This window comes from Corvus brachyrhynchos, unplaced genomic scaffold, assembly GCF_000691975.1.
Source record: "Corvus brachyrhynchos isolate BGI_N302 unplaced genomic scaffold, ASM69197v1 scaffold864, whole genome shotgun sequence".
NCBI classification, from domain to species: domain Eukaryota; kingdom Metazoa; phylum Chordata; class Aves; order Passeriformes; family Corvidae; genus Corvus; species Corvus brachyrhynchos.
The window spans coordinates 963,431-982,712 of NW_008237871.1; the positions used below are offsets into that span (position 1 = coordinate 963,431).

Here is a 19,282-nt window from a genome sequence, read left to right on the forward strand (position 1 = left end):
GCAGGAATGGGGAGAGACCAAACTGAGAGGCTCTTGACCCAAGCAGATTTCAGTGGCAGTGAGGAGGTGGCAGGGCAAGAGCAGAGGTGCCAAAGCAGATACAATCTCTCAGCTTCACCAGGTGTTCTGCTAGGGACGACTGCAGGATTGGAAGTCTCTGCCACAATGAAAGATCTGCATTCCCATTCCTTTCTGTCTTGCAAATTAAATCTCTGATGGGTTTTTAAACTGCTCACTGGCTCACTTGCAAAGTTAATAGCAAAGTAGTTAAACTGCAGTGAGTGCTGGACTAAAGATAACATTCCCATGTCTTTGTGGTGGGAAGTAGCTGTGATACTACTGCACTGGAAAGGTGATAGGCTGAGTACTGCAGGATGCTTCACCCTAAGGTGTGTCTGAAGCAAAGGTAATGGAAGACTTAGTTACTTGATGACTCTGGTTTTCTGGAGGGAAGTATGATGGAGGGGGGCCGGAGCGCTGCTGAAGGTAGTCCTGAAGCCTAATAGGGAAGCCAGGAGTACTCTCCCTGTCTCCAGCCAGTGCCACTCTCAGTTGCTGATTGAAAATTCTCGGCTCAGTGGGGTTAGCTGGAAATAACTATGGATCTTGCCAAAGCCAGCATCCGATCTGGTCTGTGCGTCTGGTGCTGTGGCGTGAGCTGCAGATGGTGTCTGGCGCCTGTCAGTGCTTCCCCTGCACAGCTCTCAGTCGGGTGTTATTTTTGACACTAGAACTGATGCACCCAGCAACTGGTAGCTGGGGCAAGGGATTTAATCAAGGTAGAAAACTTCAGAAAATTAAATAGATTTGGTTTCTTTGGTAGTCATAGTCAATGTAACCCCTTCCAAGTGAACATAAAAACTGCCCCTCATCAGCCTTTGGTTCTGTTTCCTTTCCCATTCAGCAGCACTGTGATGCTGCCTCACAGGGTGCCAGGCCACTTTCACAGTCTGAGCGAGCAGCTCTGATGGAGAAACCAGCAGTTCTTCCTGAACTGGGGGATTTAAGATGAATTCCGTTTGGACAAGGAGGGAGCGGGGTAGTGCATGGAGCTGGCGCCATGCACGAGTAACTTGATTTCCAGCCGCGTGATTAAGTGCTTGTGGTTACGATCTGGTAACTCAGCAATCATTAACTGATGCAGCAGGGATCGTGCTACAGTCCTTGGTGTATAACTTCTGAAGGAAAACACGTCTAGCTCTGGTCAGCTTCACTCAGACCATCACTAAAATGCAAGTAAAGGCTGAGATTTCAGTAAATTGATGGCTTTATTGGACAGGCTTTGTGGGTAAAAACATTGGCGTATAATCTAGCTGGCCTCGTTTTAATTTGTGTTTTTTAATAGTGTGTGCTTGCTATGATGTTTACAGAGGGATTGTATTTGTTAGTGGACTAGGAGTCCCATGGGCTCTGTGCTGAGGGGGAGGGCTCTGCTAGTGCCTGGCTCTGGTTTGATTCTCTTTCAGACACACACACAACACTGTACCCTTAGGGCAATCAGGCTTGTAAGCTTTCAGAAAATGGAATTTTAGAGGATTCTGAGAATTTGACCCTGAATATTTGAAGAGATTTGGGAGATTTTTGGGTTTTACGTTTTACTTTCTTAAATGTTTGATTCTCTTGGACATTTTGAGCAAGGCAAGGTTATGGATTAACTGCAAAAGACCTTTTGCATCCAGGTGCATGAGTTCAGGTCTCTTCTCCAAAAGTTTTCTCTCTCTGTGATAGTTCTTAGAGTCCTACAATGACCCCCTTGTGGTCTGAAGGGAACACTGGCGACTAGCTGTGGTAAACGGGGGTTGGGAGCATGTGTGTAGGATATGGGAGAATTCTGCTAAGGCCTGATAGTGCTGCATCACTTCTCAGCAGTCCTGGTGTTTGCCTGGCCAGGCTGAGCTCAGGGCTACAAATGACATCTCCTGATAACATAGCCTCTGCAGTTTGAAGAAAGTTCTAAAGTTTCCAAAAACAGCAGCACTTCCACTGCAGTCCTGACCTGCCTTCCCAAAGACTGGTGTACCGGCATTGAGGAGGGACAACTAGCACAGACTGGGACTCCTCTCACCACGGGGAGAGGCACCTCCAGGGAGCTCAGCTGAAGCCTGTCTGTCCCAGGAGCAGGGAAATCACCTCCCCCCCATGGGAGGCTATTCTCAGAGTCACTGTGTGCAGGGCTGGAGGAAGTGTTGGTGCAGTTACCCTGAGCCTGTGGGGTCCTTTGCACTCCCAAGGCAGAGAGCAGCAGGCAGGGCAGCACTTGTGCTGTGGTGTGATTTCATCTGCCTTCTTAGGAAAATGTTTGGCTTCTTTGGATGGGAAAACTGAAAGGGGGAGTGTGGAATTTTGATCTCTTCCCTTTCCAAACCCACGCTCTAAGCCTGAATGATTCAGATTTTAAAATCCTGACCTTGCAGAAAATTCTTGTTCATAGCTAAAATAGTTACGTATTTCACATTGCTGAGCCCCAGCAATAAGCTTATTGTGAAACAGCCTGAAAGAAACTGAGACTCCGTCAGGAATGGAAGACACAGCTGGGTCGTTTCACAGTGTTCTCGGTGGGGCTTGGACCAATTTTCCTTTCCTGCTTTGTATTCTCTCATTCTGAGTAACTGATGTGCTCAAGAAATATGTTTTCTGTGTATCACATAAATAATGGAAGGTGTAGCTCTAAACAAGGCTGGCTGACCTCTCCTTGTATTGCCTGAGGGTAACCTGCAGCCTGCTGGAATTAGATGTAATCACAGGCTTTGCCCATGCTCCAGGAGACATCCTGATGGGAACAGGCAATTATGGGCATGTCCAAGCAAAGCAGGTTCTGAATCTCCTGTGGCTTTGTGAATTGTGATGGCATTAAATGCTAATATCCAGCCGACTTCCCCAGCTTCCTTTTATCAGAGTAAGCAGAGATGCATTTTCCTTCCTTGGAAATTCCCTGTACAACATTCATTGCAAATTTATCTTTCTTTTCTTTATGTCCTCTTCCCAGCAGGCCAGTCCTAACCTCCTGTGGGGGGAGAGAAGAGGAAATGGAGTGAATGGGGCAGGGGCCTGAGGTCTTAACGTCCAGGTGTGAAAATGTAGGATGTGTGTGTGGAGTCTGGTTGAGAAAGTGAGGTTTAAACAAGGAGAAGGTGTGCCAGAGGCAAAATAAAGATTACCCAGGAGAGTTACAGAAGCAATCTGCTTCCCACCAAGGCCACTCACCTTACTGAATGGTTCCTCAAACAGGACACTGTCACCCTGGGTGTGCATGACAGGAGCAGAAATGGCGTGTTCCAAGTCGTAGCCAAACCACAGCTTGTTTATAATTGCCTGCAACAAAACAAATCCCACACTGCCCAACTGGAGATAAAACCTGGGCTGTCCAACCCCGGCTGCACTGAGCCAGACTCGTAGTCCTACCAGCCTGGTCTCCTGCTTTTGTGGTCACCAATACTTGATGCTTGGGGCAAATAAAAGAATAGGATGAGCACGTAATGGTACTTCGCAGAATGCTTTCCCTGGCCTACAGCCTGCAGCCTTCAGTGACTTCTAAGTTGCAAATTTTAAAAAGTGCCAAGAAGTCAAGATCTGAGGAGAGCTGAGTAGAAGGAGCAGGTGGGACTGACCATGGCTAGAAATCTGACAGGGCTGAAAGAACAGGCAGCTTGCAGTGGTTTCACTTACCATGGTGGTAGCGCTGATAATCCAGCCCCCGCCGGCTCCTCCGATCACCAGCATGTCTCCTGACCTGGAGATGAGGATGGAAGGCACCATTGCTGAGGGAGGCTTCTCTCCTAGAGCAGAATCAGTGATATTATTCTTTCCATGTGGCTCTTAACAGGGTAGGAGGGACACAAGTTCATCTACCTTGCCTTTCTTTTGTTTCCCACAGAAAAACAAGCTGCTGTTCCTTCCTCAAGCTGCTCAAGACTTCCAGAAAAATTTCCTTGTACTGAAAGCCTGTCTCCCAAGAAACTGGGACCTTTATGGCACAGGCTAAACAAGCTTTCCTTGATGCAGGACAGGGCATCCTGCAAGTATTCAGGACTTGCTGCAGCTCATCCAACAAGATGAGGAACCCTTAGCAGAAATCCTGCCACAGCAGCACCGGTGTCCTCTCTCAGCAGGCCTGAGGGGGATGCAGCAGGGACAGCTTATGGCACAGAGCCATGTCTGCACCAACAGTGCTGCGTCACAGAGCTCGGTGCAAGCCTGTAGCAGCTCTATACTTAGAATCATAGACGAGCCTCAAATACCAGCAGACCTGTCTTAGCAGTAGTTTCTTCACTTCTTCCCTCCCCTTACCATCAATCAGTGATCAGCTTCAGCATTTTTCTGGTTAGAAACCAAACTGCCGTGTTTCCGTGCAAGGGGACATGTGAGTAGACACAGACACGCTACAGGGCTTTATTCTCTTTTAGTCTGAAATAAACTCGCTCTCATTCAGATCTAGGAAAGGAAAGAGTACCTGTAGTTTACAGGTAGTCCCTGCCCACTTGTACACAGCCTGTGTATCCATCCCCCGGCCCCGTTCTTTATTCTGAGGATGAGGATGCTCACCTGGTTTAATGCTTCTGTTTGCTATGCAGAAGTCAGCAAGTTCATTATTTAAAATGATCCCAGTTTGGTTAGAATACACAAAGGAGCCAAACCTGCAGGGAGGAAAGATGAAGCCTTTCAGTGCCCAGGGCTCTCCTGTTGTGAATGATACTAACTGCATATGGCACCCTGTGGGTAAATTCTGTCTCCTCCCCGCCTGCAAATGTCCCAGTGAGGGTGTCCAAAAAGAATTTGTGCTGCTGATGGTGACAGAGATAAGTTCCCTGTTACTGGTGCCTGTGGGGATTTGCTCAACCCACAGAAATTCAGCAAGAACCCAGCAAGTTCTTGCATCCTCCTGAATTATGATGGTCCTTGGAGCTGATGCTCACAGATCTTTGTTGTCACATGAAAAAGGCATCCACAGCTAAGAAGCTGCCTAAACCATTGAAACCCAAGGGTTTTGCATTTCTGGTACCCAGCCCTTGCAGCTCCCCTGTGAACCTGACACACAGCCTGTGTGACTGTTACCAAGCCCTGGGCTACTCACGGGTAGTTGATGGTGCTGGTGGCAGACACGGCACTGCCATCTGCAGCAAGCACAGAGATGTGGCTTGTGCCCATACTTTTGTAGTTGTTGTTGTAGAGGGACTCCAGCAGGTTGTAGTGGCTGAGTGGGTGGTCACCACGAGTATCTATCTGCTGCCTCACAAACCCAGCAAACTGGTCAGACAACATGGTCTCCACAGGCTCCTGCAAGCACAGCAAGGACACTGAGCTGGTCACTAAAGCACAGGCATGTCTTTGGGCACAGGGAAGCCTTGGGAATTGAGCCCCAGTAGTCAGAGCTTGGGGCCCTGGAGTGGCAGCATTCAGCCCCAGGCCACTCTCATCCCAGAAAATGGACCACGCTCAGCACCGAGTCACCTCAACATTGGCATGAGCACATCCTTTGTCAGGGAAGTGAGTGCCAGCCCACAGCTGAAGCTGCAGAGTAAACAGCCTGATCCTGCCTCTGCCTTCAGCAATTCAGCTGCATTGGTCTTCATTAGCAGCTCTATTTTCTTTCCTTCCAGGCTGCAAAGCAGGAGCATGTCAGAGCACTGCTTGGTGCTGTAGCACTGTACCCACACACCATGGAGCTCACCTGAGCTTCAGAGAAGGCTGGGTCACTCATGTGGTGTCTTAGCATGTTGCCAAACTTCAGGGCCTCTGCAATGCGATGATAGGTTTCTACCTTCTCCTCAGGTGTTGCCAGTGACGCTTTATGGAATTTATACACTAAGGAGCAGGATGAAATAATTTTGTCAATAGACTTGAGGCAATGTTTTTTCAAGAAGTGGAAAAAAAAAAAGTCGAAAGGAGCTTCCTCTTCCCACCCCAGTTCTTACCAAGTTTCCCCTATGCTTTAGCAGGATGTGGACACAGAAACAATCCAGTACTAATTTCCACTGTGTCTTCAATTTCTTTTGAAGCACTGGGAAAGCCATGCATCCTTTGGCCTTTGCAGCAGCTATGGTGATGCTGACCCACTATACAAGTGAACAAATTCATCCTCCTGCTGCATAGCATGGTCACACTGCTGCTTTGGGCCCCATTCTGGTTCAACAACTCCATTTTTGCTCATTACATTTTATCACTCTGGAGCAACACTCTCGGAAAATCTCTTGCTGACCCTTTTGCGTTAGGAATTTACCTTCCAACACCTTGAGGATGAACATGAGCACTGCACCTCCCATGGGTGGTCCTGGAGCGAACACCGTGGTGTGGTTGTTCAGGGTGATGTTCAGAGCTGAGGACACCTTTGCTCTGTATGCCCGAAGGTCCTCCATTGAGAGACTGGACCCTTCAACAGAGAACCAGGAGCTGCCATTAGCACAGAAACTCATACAGGTGCTGTGGGCTGCCTGTATCGGAGCCTTGCCAAAAGCTTGTGAAGAGCCATCCCCATACACCCCACATTCCTTCCACCCAGCACAGCACTGCAATCATGCATCCTCATGTGCTGCCAAGCCCCAGGATGTCACAAAGCCTAAAAGAGTCAGAGGGGCCAGTGCATGAGCACTGTGGGCAAAGGCCAGAGCTCTGGGTGGTCTCAGCCCTGTTTCTGGGCCTGGGTTGTAGGAATTGGGGAAAGGTGGCCTCTTCCCAGGCCAGGTACTATCCCAAGTGACAAGCAAATGGCATGTGTTGGCTTTCCCCTGGTACAGGCTCAGTGTGAGCCAATGACTGGGAAAAAGGCCTGTGTATCAGGACTACCTGTAGCTGTTACCCACCAGCCTTCCTAACGTCCTCCACCAGAGCCTCTCCTATCTGTCCCTCATAAAACACTGTAGCTCCGTGTTCTGCTACAGCTCGCAGTGTTTGCTGGAGTGCCGGCCACTGGAAGGTCTCGCCAAGCTTCAGAAATCTTTGACCATCACATAGCAGTGGGCTGTTAAAGAAGAACATTCATCAGTTTTACAGCATGAGCCTGTTCTGTCCCCAGGGCCAATAACCTCTTTTTCCTGCCTGGAGCTGATCTGGATTATGTACGTTGTGTACTTTCTAAGGCAGTGCTACACTGCAGCCTCTTTTAAAAATCGACTTCTGTGATTCACTCCCCCTCCACAGCAAGTATTCCCTGAGCACAAGCCACAGCAGCAGCCTGTGCTCCATGTCAGTATGTCAGAGAAAGGGTCATGGTCCTCAAACTGCAGTTTCATTCATGGGTCTTACCACAGGTTTTTCCCCACACCAGAGAAGGCTGGATGATGGAGTATTTTGTTCAGAACTGGGGAAATGACAAGTGGCTCTGAAAGGAGCTTGATGGTTGGTTCAAACAGGGCTTTCCATGGTAAGCGGCCGTGTCGCTTATGGGCTTCCTCATACCCACGGAGTTCTCCAGGAACACCAATCCAGCGGGGACCTGAAGAACAGAGCACCAGTGTCACACCCAGTAAGTCACTGGCTTGGGGGTTTCACCTCTCTGAAAGCTCTCCAATGGAAGTGTGATTTGGTAGAGGCAACCAAGGCTTCTAAAAGCAGGCTTGGTTTGTTTATTACCTTTTCCTGTTCATGTATTTTCCTGTTACTGAATAGCAGGAGTATAGAGAGGCTGAAGCCAGGCTTGAGATGGGCTGAAAGCACAACAGGCAACAGGCACGTGCTGCAGCAAGGGAGCTGGCAGCTGGACACTGGAGAAATGGCACCCATAGGGCATGGTCAAACACCAGAACAAGGAAAGCAGTGAAATTCTCCATTCCTGGAGGAATCCAAAAATGTGACAGGACAAGGCCCTGAGCAGCCTGAGCCACCCCTGACATCACCCTGCTTTGAGCAGACACCTCCAGCTGTCCCTTCCAACCAGAGCTGCTCCTGATACCTTTTCAGGCTCTTCCAGTAAGAAGAACATCTCCTCTAGAATCTAGGACATACCACAAAAGATAACATTCTAGGAAGGAGAATGAATACAGCAAGAAATGTGGAGAGATCCAAGATGTGCTGCTAAAGCAGGAGTGCCTAAGCCCAGCAGCTCAACCCCCAGCGTGCCAGCGTGCTTCCCCAATGTATGGACATGAGCAAGCACACTAGATTGATTTCTTTTGTTTCCAGGAATCTATTGATCTTATTTTTCTCTGGGAAATGAGAGCTTTGGGAGATTCAGTCTTGAACTGCAGACTTCCTATGGAGAGAAGTTACATTGTGGTTTTTCCTCATGCTGGCTCCCCATCACCTCGCTGGTCAGGTTGCCAGTGTTATTACCAAACAGGAATTTTTATGGACCTAGTACTTTTTCTTACTTTTGCAAAAAGCAACCCAGGTAGGTGTGTTAAACTAAATAGAACTCCAGACAAACTCAGTGAGGTGCTCTGTTCCCCACCCTGAGCTCTGTGCACACCAGGAGGGCACACAGCCCTCAAGGCTCAGGCTGTGTCCTTACCAATGGGGAAACCACGACCACAGCCAGACAGTAAGTTGTGAGGAAACACTCGTGGGACTGTCTCACGGGCGTTGATCACCTCGACTGTTCCTAGAAAGAAGAAGAGGGAAATGCATAACACTGCCTTCCTGAAGCAGGTGAACATCACACTTCAGTCAGCTGCAGTAGCACTGCACGTGCTGCTGGCCCAGAGCTGAGCTGCTCTGGAGCCTTTTGCCAGATATACCAAGTGCACCTGGAGGGTCAGGTGTCAGCACACCTTGTCCTTGACTCCTGTGCTTTTATTTACAGCAAACCAAGCAGTGCTACCTAAAGGTACTGAAAGTACAGGGACAAGGCCAGGGCTTGTCTCCAGCCAGTGAAGGTTCCTCCCAGGGTCCATGGACTGGGACATGGGCTGGGATGTTCTGCCTCACACCTGCAGGTTCCTGCACTTCCTCTGCAGATGGGACATGTCAGAGATACAACATGAGCCTCATGCTCCTGGGAGGGCCATTTATCAAGTGATGATGAAGCAAGTCCATCATGTTTAAAGCAGAATGGTAATCCTGAAAGACCCTTTATGTATCAGAGAGCTTGAAAAGATAAAAACAAACCCAAACCCCCACTTGCATACACTTGTATATGTTTAGCCAATCATTTTGCCTGCTTTTCTGCCTTGTATTTATCTGTCCCTATCACAGTCCACTGAGCCAGCTGTGCTGCAGGAGCCCACAGTGTACCAAGCACCTGAGCTGTGCACAGCCACGGGCAGCTCTGTGCAGTAGCATAACTCAGGTAGCAGAGGAGGACTGTTGTCAGGAAATAAAGTTCCATGGCTCTGCCAAAAGGAAAAAAAAAGAAAAATATAGGTGTTCAGCCAAATTAAGCTCTTGCGTAAGATACACCCAAACATTTCCAGATTTGTGACTCTGTGAGACTACTTGGCATGGGTTTTAAAACTATGATATTGTTACTGCATTCATTGTTGATATTACTATCAGATATATAAGCTCTGGGGGTTTTTGGAAGCCAAGACTTAAAAACCCCCACATTAAAAACATAAAAGGAAGAAAACAACACTGGAGTTTAAGCCAAACACAGAAAGGCTCCCCAGCAGACTCTGAACATTGTTAGGTTTAGATTTCTGAAGTGGAGATGCATCTCCTGGGACAGGAAGTCTCAACGCCCCTTTGGGGAGTCACACCAGCACCGACGAGGGCAGCGTGAGACACAGCCCCAGTGTCAGCAGGCACTGCCTGAGCTTCCTGCCTGCTTCACTCACACAGTGCCACTCACACCTGGCTGCAGTCAGCTGTGGACTTTGAAATGTATTTTGGGATTGCTTTGGAGGGGAAAGGAGAGGCAAACTCAGTTCATTTCATATCAAAGCTCTTTCCTGCACACACATGTTCTTGCTGTGAAATGACAATCACAGCTCCATGTGGTGGATGCTTTGGGTTAAGAGCACAAGTGTGATTTGTGATGTGGCTTTTATGTTCAAACTATTGCTCTGAGAGAACAGGAAGGATTCTGATTTCTCCACAGCAGTTGTGTGTTTGCAGAGGGACGAGGTACCATGGAGAGGCCAGGGCAGGCCCATACCTGTGCTGGCATTATAGATGGTAAATATGACCCCACCACCCAGGCCTGAGCTCTGAGGGTTCATCACTGAAGTGCAGATCAAGCCAGCAATGGCAGCATCCACAGCTGTGCCTCCACTTTTCAGGATGTTCCTGTAGTGGGAAGGGAAGAAAAAAAACAATGTTAAAATCCAGGAATGTCAGAATGGAGGAACCACGTGAAAATGCCTCCTTGCCCCTGCAGGGCAGGCCTAGCTTGAAGAGAGCTGCTGGAGAAATGTACTGGCAGCAGTGTGGGGTGTGAGGGCACAGAGGGGCACCTTCCTCTGCTGGAGTGAGAAGGAACAATTAGAGAGAAACAAAGGAGGGTCCGCAGGAGGAGAAAGCAGCTGGGGGCTGGACCTGTGTGATGCTGGGCTTCCTCTGGGCAAAGAGTTATGGGACAGAGAGAACTGCAGCTGCTTGCAAATGCTGTGGACAAAAAGGGACAGCAAGGAGTCCCAAGACATGGAGAAGGATGATCTCAGCACAGAAGAGGGCTCTCCACATGCTAGGAACCAAACAACTGATCTCTAGCTACCCAAATGTCATTCCTAGTAAAGGCATATGCTGGTCAACTGGACAGGGGCACTGAAGTGGGAACACTGGGTCCATGTGAAGCAAACTCTGGAGACAAAGTGTCAATTAGCACAATAGTAACTGCGTTGCTCCTACAGTGTGACTTCCTGGGCTTATTAGCACAAAAATGTCCCTGTATTCCCAAAGATAAAACCAACAAAGAAACAAAAAAAAAAAAAACAGGAAAAAACCCCCCCTCAACTGCTTCTACAAAGGCACAGCTACATCAAAGAGCACACAGGCATTAAGGCAGCCTCCTGCTGCTGACAGCAATAAGGTTCAGTTAGAGAAACGTCTCAACAAATGCTCCACTCAAGAACATCTGAAAAACATCTTTTCCTTGCAGTGGAAATGGGGTGGCGTTTCCTGCACAGCCTGCCAGTAGCCAGGACTGGTGTTTGCTAGGAAGGTTCCTGACTGTTTTATTGGGTTATTGCTCAGATAAGGCTAAGCCAGAGGGGAAAGTGGAATAGTTCATTAATTGCAGTGCAACTGCTCCCAGAGTTTGCATGGGAACACAGAGACTGGTGTTTATTTTACTATCCACTGATATGGCTGGGACCTGCTGGGTCCAGAAACAGGATGCTGCCAGCAGGAGCACTGATTGTGCCTTTCCTTTGTTTCCGTAAGTGCCTCAGAAACACTGCCTGTAAGGAAATAACATGTGGACAAGTGCGAAGAAAAGAAATAGTAGGGAACACCAGGTTTTCTGTTTGGGATCTGCATGGTTTTTGGCCTTCTAGGAGCTCCCTGGCTGTAGCTCTGAACATGGAGATTGAGGCTCAGGCTCACCCATCCAGCCCCTTGCAGAAGGGGATGGACTCACCACACCAATGTCCCTGGGAGGTGTTTTTCTGGAATTGAAGCTGTTAATTGCTGACCACAGAAAGGAAGGACACGAGGGTTTCCTAAAAAACTGAGTCACCTCTTCAGAAGACCCAGACAGCGTGTTAGAAAGTTGGAAAAAGAGGGAAGAAGGACTGCTACACTGACCAGGGCCAGTGCTCCCCAGAGCCCCTGGATTGTGGACTGTGAGGCAGCACATGTACAAAACCTGGTGACAGGGAAACCCATGGTTCTGGCAGTGAAAAACAACTTAAAAAAGAAACTTGGAGATGGCATAGTGTGCATTTCAATGCAATGCACTAAGACCTTAACATGTAACATCAGGTACATTTTCCCAACTCCAAAAAAGTGCCAGATTCTCACCCAAATTCACAGCACATTCACACTGGCCTCCAGCCTTGACACCTTTCTTGAGACTGAAACTCAACAAAAAATACACTGAGCTGGCTCTTGGTGTGTCACACGTGGCTTCCTGTACATGGCTCACCCATTTTCAGTCAGAGACCTGCCACTTCCCTGAAAGTAATGCCTGGGGAATTTAAGGCCGTTATGTACAGCAAAATCACATCTGGATTTATGTCCCATTACCTGGCTCCCTTTAGGTGGATCTCTGCTGCAATGAGCTTAATTATAATGCAAAATCCTTAATCAAAGTGTGGCACCTTACCAGATCTCTCTAGAGATACCAGTGCTGCAGCTGACAAGATCTGATAACAATGTTTTGTCCCATATTCTTCCTACACTTAGTTTCAGCTTTAGGGTTTAGTCATTAATGGAGTTTCCTTATAATAAGGAGCAGAAGAGGGTGTTAACAACCAAGTCCCGTTCCAGCAGCAGCAAAAAGGGATTCACCCTCCCTGGAAGGGTGAATGGTGGCACTTTGCTCACAGCAAAGATGGGCTATGCTGGACTGCAGAGCAAGCCTGCTGTTCTCCCCTAGGCTAGAGGGAGCCCTGAAGCCCTTTTAAACACACAGGAAATGCTGAAGTATTAAATTGTATTGACTGGGGGTTTTTCTCTGCTAAAGAAGGCTGGGGACTGGGAGACCACCCATTATACAGCAGCGGCCTCCTTAAGATTTATGAAGAGCAAAAACAACAACCATTTCTGTAAAAAAGGGACAGTTACCAAATTTAAAACATACAAAAAGGGAAAACAAATCCTTTGGGATATAAACATACTAAAGAAATCTGTTGGACCATCACTGAAAAGGACTTTTGCATCAGATTCTCTGGCTAGAACTGAGCTTCCCAGGACTGCAGACGTTTTCTGACTCTTAAAGTCCCACCATTCTCACCCTCCCCACCATCCTGTCGCTCCGGGGGGTGTTGGTTTCAAACAAAGCCAGTTCCCAGGGTTTATGCTAGCCTACACTGGAGAAGTGGGGTCAGAGATGGCTGGTGGGCCAGGCCAGGTCAGCTCGCCTTGCTGCAGTGAATCCCACCGCTGGGAATGAACATTTTTCCTAAATCTGTCGCTGATTTTATGCTGGCTCTTGCTTCTGCTATTTTGGAAACAAAGGAATGCAGAGCAGTGGATGACAGAGCTCAGACAGCACACTGGCAGGGAATATAGAGCTTTTTGCATGCTTGATGAAAAGACCCTCTTCCAGGAGGCAACAAGTGGCTCAGAGTTGGAGGTGAAGTTTGAGTACCTCTTACTGTCACAGGGCAATCATCTCCTGTCTCTTCAGGGTTCTTGACATGAGGACAAATTACTGAGGTGGACCGTGGTACCAAATCCACATCTTTGGGTAAAAACTGCTCTGATTCTCCTTTTAGCCTCCCATCTCTCTTCATCAAAGTGTTTCACTTCATTCAAGACAAGTTTTCTCCCAGGGCAGGGTCTTAGTCTGAACCAGACAGCTGTACAATGTTGCTTCCAGTCCCCAATTTCCAGCAGAAAAAATGCAGCAAGAGACCGAACCTTGTTCAGCACTGAGAGTTGGGCACTGATGGGGAAGTTTAGCTCAGGACTTGCCAACATGGATGATGACAGGCTGAAGGCTCACTGAGATTGCTCACTTTCTGCAGGGAGCCAAAGAGTTGCATAAAGATTTCAGAAAGTCCAACTTTACACAGTCCCAGAGTACATGAACACAATCTCCAGAGCTGGAAAACATATGGGCTCTGAGGTGTTTTCCCCAACCCACTATCCTACTCACTGAAATACAAGATTGCTCCTCACGCAAGAGGTTTTGTTCAGTTATTCTCAGTAAGTTCAATTAGGAGCACACAAAGACTCCTAAACAGAAGAATCTGAAACCAACAGCGTATCATGTAGTGCCCCAGGTATTTCACTCCTGACAAGTCACAGAGCATGTGGTTTATCTTTAAAAGAAACAAGATTTTTAAATTAAAGAACAGAATTTATAAGTAAGTCGGAGATTAGGTGCTGCTTTTAGATTCCAAGGCTTTAGACACCAGACCAGTTCTCTGAGCATCCCCCGCATGGATTCCTGTGAGCTCAGGAGGGATTTGCAGTATCAAAGGAGTGGCTGCAGGGGGGCAGCCCGGGGTCCAAGACGGAGAGAGGGTCTGTGAGGTCAGTGGGGAAGAAAAGCCAGCCCTGTAGTGTGTCTTTAGGGACTGGCATCTAGGGGTGCTTGGCTTTGCCCTACTCTCATCTTTTTGCTGAAGTAAAGTGGCACATGAACTGTGGGGACAGCAGGACCTAATGGCCAGGACTGCTCTAGGAAACTGGATTTTATTGCTACTGCTGTGACAAAATTCCTATGAATGCTAGAATTTTATTCAGCAAAGATGAGGCAAGAGGCTGCTGTATGCTCATCATCTTGTGGTACTCCCATTAGGGACCCTGAGTCAGACTTGAGGAAGCCCTCGCCCTGCAGAGTCATACAGGAGGTCACTGAGCAGAGCAGATGGCTCTGAAAGGCTGAGCCCCTGGCCAAAGCCCCTCTGCTGTGGCATCCTCTCAGTGTAACTGCCATGTGAGACTTCCTCATTGATACCAGTGAAAGAACACCATTTTCTCACTTTGCGGTTTGCTCTAATTTAGTGGTGACCATCATGTGCTAAGTGACATACAGATATAATAGCTAAAATGTGACATACAGATAAAACAGCACAGAAATGTCTGGGAGGAAATGAATAAGATAACATCTAGTACAGAGCATGCAGTAAGCTTCCTACAGAGAAAAACATTCCTTCCTTAGAAGCCACCACTGTGGCCAGTGGGACAAAGAGAGAAACATGACAATAACAAGGAAAAGAGCAAATATTATACAAAGCTTCTCATCTCAAGCTCTCTTACAGATGAACATTTTTATTAAAATTTTTACTTTTATTATAATCTATTACAAGAACATGAGCAGAGGAAGCTGGGAGAACAACACAGGAGTTTCTTTCATTCCAAGCTAAGTAAGGACAGCACGAAATGAGCGCAAAGGTTTCCAAGAATGGCTGGAGGCAAAGGATACTGGGAAAAGCAGCAGTAGGGAAATAGAGCTGACCATCAGGCAAAGAGTGAGTAGTGGAGTTCCCAGGCAAAGAATAGTCACGGCTGGGGAGATCCCAGAGACTTGGCAGGGCTGGAGGAGACAGCATGTGGAGCAGCAGGACCTGATGTGCTGATGCCCCAAGATGGGCAAAAGTGGGGAAAAAAAGTGTGACAGGAAGTTGGAGCAAGGGCACGATTTTGTGGGGTCATTGACCAACTATTTGGAGGAAATTTAAGGTGGTCCATCAAACTGGAGGAACAGCACAGATCTTGTCAGCAAGTGTGCTGGAGGTGCAACTGCAGCAATGGTGGAGGCTGTGGAAGTCTGTGGAGTTTCTTGGTGAGAGAAGGGAAGGAAACAGGTGAGAGCCCAGCAGCAGTAGCCAACTAGCCAAAGCTGCTCAGTTGTCCACTGGTCACAGATTTCTGTGGCTCTCACTTCAATGCCTTCCAGCTGATTATACACTACATCAAGTTAAAATTTGCATGAGCTGCACAAACAAATGCAGTGGTTTTCCCCAGGAGATTCTTTGGGCAACCCAAGAATGTATTTTCCTCTTTTTCCATTAATAGTGATTTTAAAAATACTTCTGCTTTCTGAAGAACTAACCTGTGGCTTCACATAAAAAACCCCATCTCACTCCTTGACATATGTGCAGCCACAGTATATTTTCTCCAGCTTCTCACAAATGCTGTGTCAGCATGTCATTGCCAGAATCACAGGTGAGACATGGCAAAGTGTGGTACAACGGCACCATGTCTCATTTCACTCCCCCAGCCACAAGGTAGAGCACACAGCTCCAGCATCCATCGCTGGAGCATCCAGCATCACATGTAGCCTGTAAACTTCCATCCTTCTGCTTTCATGGATACAGGCATTTAATAATTGAAGGAACAATAACAGTAAAATAATAGCATGGGAGTCAAAATGTTTGAGAGAGAAGTTATTGCACAAACTGCAGTTGTACAACCTGGGCATCTAGAGAATTCTTTCTACTTACGTCTTTCTTTCCAAGTGATGTATGGTTTTTTTACTTCTACTGTCTTGACTCAATTTCAATTAAATCTGCTCTTGGCTTTTTTCTTCATAGCAGACACACTTGCTGCAGGCTTCAGTCCAGAAACACACCCCCAAAAAGCTGGGATGCCAGTCCCCCTTTCCCTGCCTTCCTTCTTTGTCTCTGTTGAAGTCTGGCTGTAGCTCTCTGCAAGCTCCTCTAACTTCTTAATTTATTCTAAGTCACTTATCTGACAGACCTACCATGCCATAAAAAGTAAATTTCTTACTTCCCCAATTAAAATTAGCCTTGTACTTGTATACTATAAATATTTATACCTTCCAAATGGCCAAGGGTTTGCACAGCTGCAAACTTTTGGGACACTATAATGAAAGTAAGCATCAGCCACGGAGGCAGAGGCTCCGTCTGCTCTCTCGGCTGGAGACATCCGAGGAGCAGCATCGCTGCTCAGCCCCAGAGCGGGGACGAGGCAGAAACCCAGCTCACGCCCGTAGTTAGTACTTGTCCCGTCTGTTAGTCCGAGTCACGACATGCACTGCTGAGGAGCTGAGCGGTCCGTGCACATACCGGCCGATGAGGGAGCAGGTCTCGGTGTCAGCAGCCACGGCACCGTGCAGGTACTGCTGGGGACCGCACCTGGGCTGAGTCAGGATGACCACAAGTGTCACTGCCACCGCCAGTACCCCCAGGGTCAGCAGCACCAGGCAACAGATCTTCCCCGTGGACATGGCTATTCCTGTGCCGCCGGAGGAGTTGGAAGGCTCTCAGTCCTTTCGAGAAGGCGCCTGCTTTGCTCAGGGGGGAAGTAGATATATCCCGGCAGTTTAGTGAGGGAGGTCCCACTGCAGTGGGCTCTGCCCCCAGCGACTGAGTATTACATTCTTTTTAACATTAAAAGCTGCTAAAAAGGAAACGGTGTACTCTTTCTTTTCTACTCTTTCTTTCCTACTCTTTCTTTTCTCTCTTAGGTGTGAGGGGCTTTTCACTCTCTTTTATAAACTTGTCTTGCGGATCCACAATCTGCCTTTTTTGTGTGTGTCTTTGATGAAAACATTTAACACATTCACTCCTGGAGCATTTAAAAGAGAAATCTCCACACTGCTCCTCGGCTTCTCACAGCCTCTCTGGCTTCCCATTTTTGACACACAAATTACCTAACACATGAATCACTGGGAAAATTACCTCAGTCCTACATTGCAAACTTGGGGTGTTTTGTTCCCATAAAACTACTCAAAGCAGTAAAAGCTGAATACACTATACAAAGCTAGAACCTTCATATCTACTCTTACTTTACTTTATCGTTTATTATAATCTTATTTACTTTTTTCATATTTACACCTTGCCAGTGCCCAGCATACATCTTCTGTAAATGAGCACGACAGAACAACTGGAATAAAGCAGCATTTTGCAAACACTGGTGCCCAGAGCTCTGGGGTCCAGCCTGTGCATGGCTGCTCACTGGGACAGACCTGATTCCTCACAGAGCAGTGATGAGCAGCAGAAATTGCTACCCAGTGCAGCTCACCCCAGCTAGATCTTTAACAGCCTCTTAATTACACAGCTCTCCTTGCACTTGAGAAGTTAAAGATAGGCTCCACATCTGCCTGCTGTCTTTCTAAAAGATGTTACCTGTCATCCTTTCCCTGCTAGACTTGGGAGAAGGGGAATTCACCTGTGCAGATTTACACATGTATTTCAAAGCAGATTTTGAACTTGTCTCACTAAACTTTATCTTATAACTAAGCAATACTATTTCACATGTCATATCTCAAGAAATCGATTTGATGGACTAAAATGTCTTTGTTGTGGTTGTATCTTCTCATAAGGTTATCTTGGGGAACTGAAAACTGTCTGAGAAAAATACATGGTTTTGTCCAAGATAAAACCATGGTCCCTAGGTAATAATTTCTTGGTCTCCACACCTCAGTCTCATCTGGCAAATATACCTTGGCATGTGTAAACAAGCCCCCTCAGCTCTAATGTGACTCTTCACTCCACTGCAAAACATTGCTGATTTTGTAGAATTTCTTAATCCCTACATGACTTTGATGTTTTTGTTTTGACAAATTATCATCATTCTGGTGTTTCTGGGAAAGCTCTTCCTTTTAAACTCATAGCAGGGCAGACCACTCAGTACCAATAGACTCAAGACTCAAGTGGATTTTGCCCATTCGCTTTCTTCAAATGCCATGGAGAATTCAACTGTAGTCTCCAGATTTCTGTCAAATTTAGTTTTTAACTCAGCACTTCAAACAACTGGAAAATTATCATTGTGCAGTCAAGGAGGAGACCTGGAAAAGCAAGAAAGGTAAAAGAGAGTGTCATCTCCCAGACCAAGGGAGAGGCCAAGGATGTCCTGGAAGGGCCAAGACATAGTTATGACTATTCCAGCTGACAGATGCCTCTCACAGGCAAACCCATTTGTCTTTCTGATATGGAAATGAAGACTGAGCCTTCTTGTCTCTTTCACTGTGTGACCTTCACAGTCTTGGTGCAATATTCAACTTTGACCATATGATACTACAAACTCTGCACTGACATTCCCATGTCAGAAGCTGCTCAGCAGTTCACACGCTGGGATTCAGGACTTTGACCTCTATTTGTCTGTTTGTTTGTTTCTCAAAACTTTCAAATTTGCCATCATTGTCTGGGAGCATAGTTTGCCTTGGCAGAAATTCCCATACATAGCCCTTCACTCTCTGGTCTTCTGCTGCCAGCATGAAGGGCTTTTTATGCTGCTTCAAAGGGGATTCAGGTATTTAAAGATCTTTACAGGCCAAGATAAACTCAGAGAAATTTTAACTAGAACTTTAATTACTAACAGAATCATTATCCATTAACTTATAAAAAGGCAGAGTATCTTTAAATTGTCCTTTATATTGTTGGGGTCCTGCTATATCTTTGTCCAAATCTGCAATCAAGAGATCAAATGTGAATATTACATAATGTCTGAAGTACAGGCATTGTTAAGGTAATGTGAATACCACAGCTACCTTGTGGAGGGTAAGAAATTATCAAAGGGTGTAAATCCTCTGATTTCTTTCTCAATTTCCCTCTCAGGTTATTGCAGAGCTGTTGAAGAGTCTCAGCCATTGGGCTAAGTTGGTGAGGAGAGTACAGGAAGTCATCTAGTGACCAAAGGGACCAGGGCGAGCTTTGGACGCACCAGGAGCTTCCCCTTCAGCCTTGCTGGGGATTGTGCACATTTGCTTAGTGTATTACACTAAGCCAATGTAATTTTACCTCAAGATCCAGCATGTCTTGATACACAGAGCTGCCATCTGTACTGGCTGCTGCTCTGACAATAAAGCTGGTTTCAAATGATGGGTGCATCA

General features: G+C 47.0%; 1 protein-coding gene across 4 annotated transcripts in view; it reads right to left on the reverse strand.

Annotated features, from left to right (window-relative positions):
• The window catches only part of GGT5 (gamma-glutamyltransferase 5), a 19,088-nt gene extending 2,211 nt beyond the window's left edge, over positions 1–16,877 (reverse strand). For 2 of the 4 annotated variants that reach the window (XR_001861364.1, XM_017732261.1), the window contains exons 1-11: positions 16,515–16,877; positions 10,028–10,158; positions 8,444–8,533; positions 7,240–7,429; positions 6,798–6,955; positions 6,218–6,367; positions 5,669–5,802; positions 5,072–5,274; positions 4,543–4,634; positions 3,667–3,776; positions 3,205–3,312 (exon numbers count right to left, since the gene is read on the reverse strand). Coding sequence is in view for 3 of the 4 variants with exons in the window: in XM_017732261.1 (XP_017587750.1) it covers positions 3,205–3,312; positions 3,667–3,776; positions 4,543–4,634; positions 5,072–5,274; positions 5,669–5,802; positions 6,218–6,367; positions 6,798–6,955; positions 7,240–7,429; positions 8,444–8,533; positions 10,028–10,158; positions 16,515–16,675 (1,527 nt within the window). In the remaining variant the exon portion in view is untranslated. Of the gene's footprint in view, positions 1–200; positions 3,005–3,204; positions 3,313–3,666; positions 3,777–4,542; positions 4,635–5,071; positions 5,275–5,668; positions 5,803–6,217; positions 6,368–6,797; positions 6,956–7,239; positions 7,430–8,443; positions 8,534–10,027; positions 10,159–16,514 lie in introns of those variants that run through there. The other 2 variants (XM_008632094.2, XM_017732260.1) reach the window with 2 other exon arrangements.
• Positions 16,878–19,282: the final 2,405 nt, after the last annotated feature.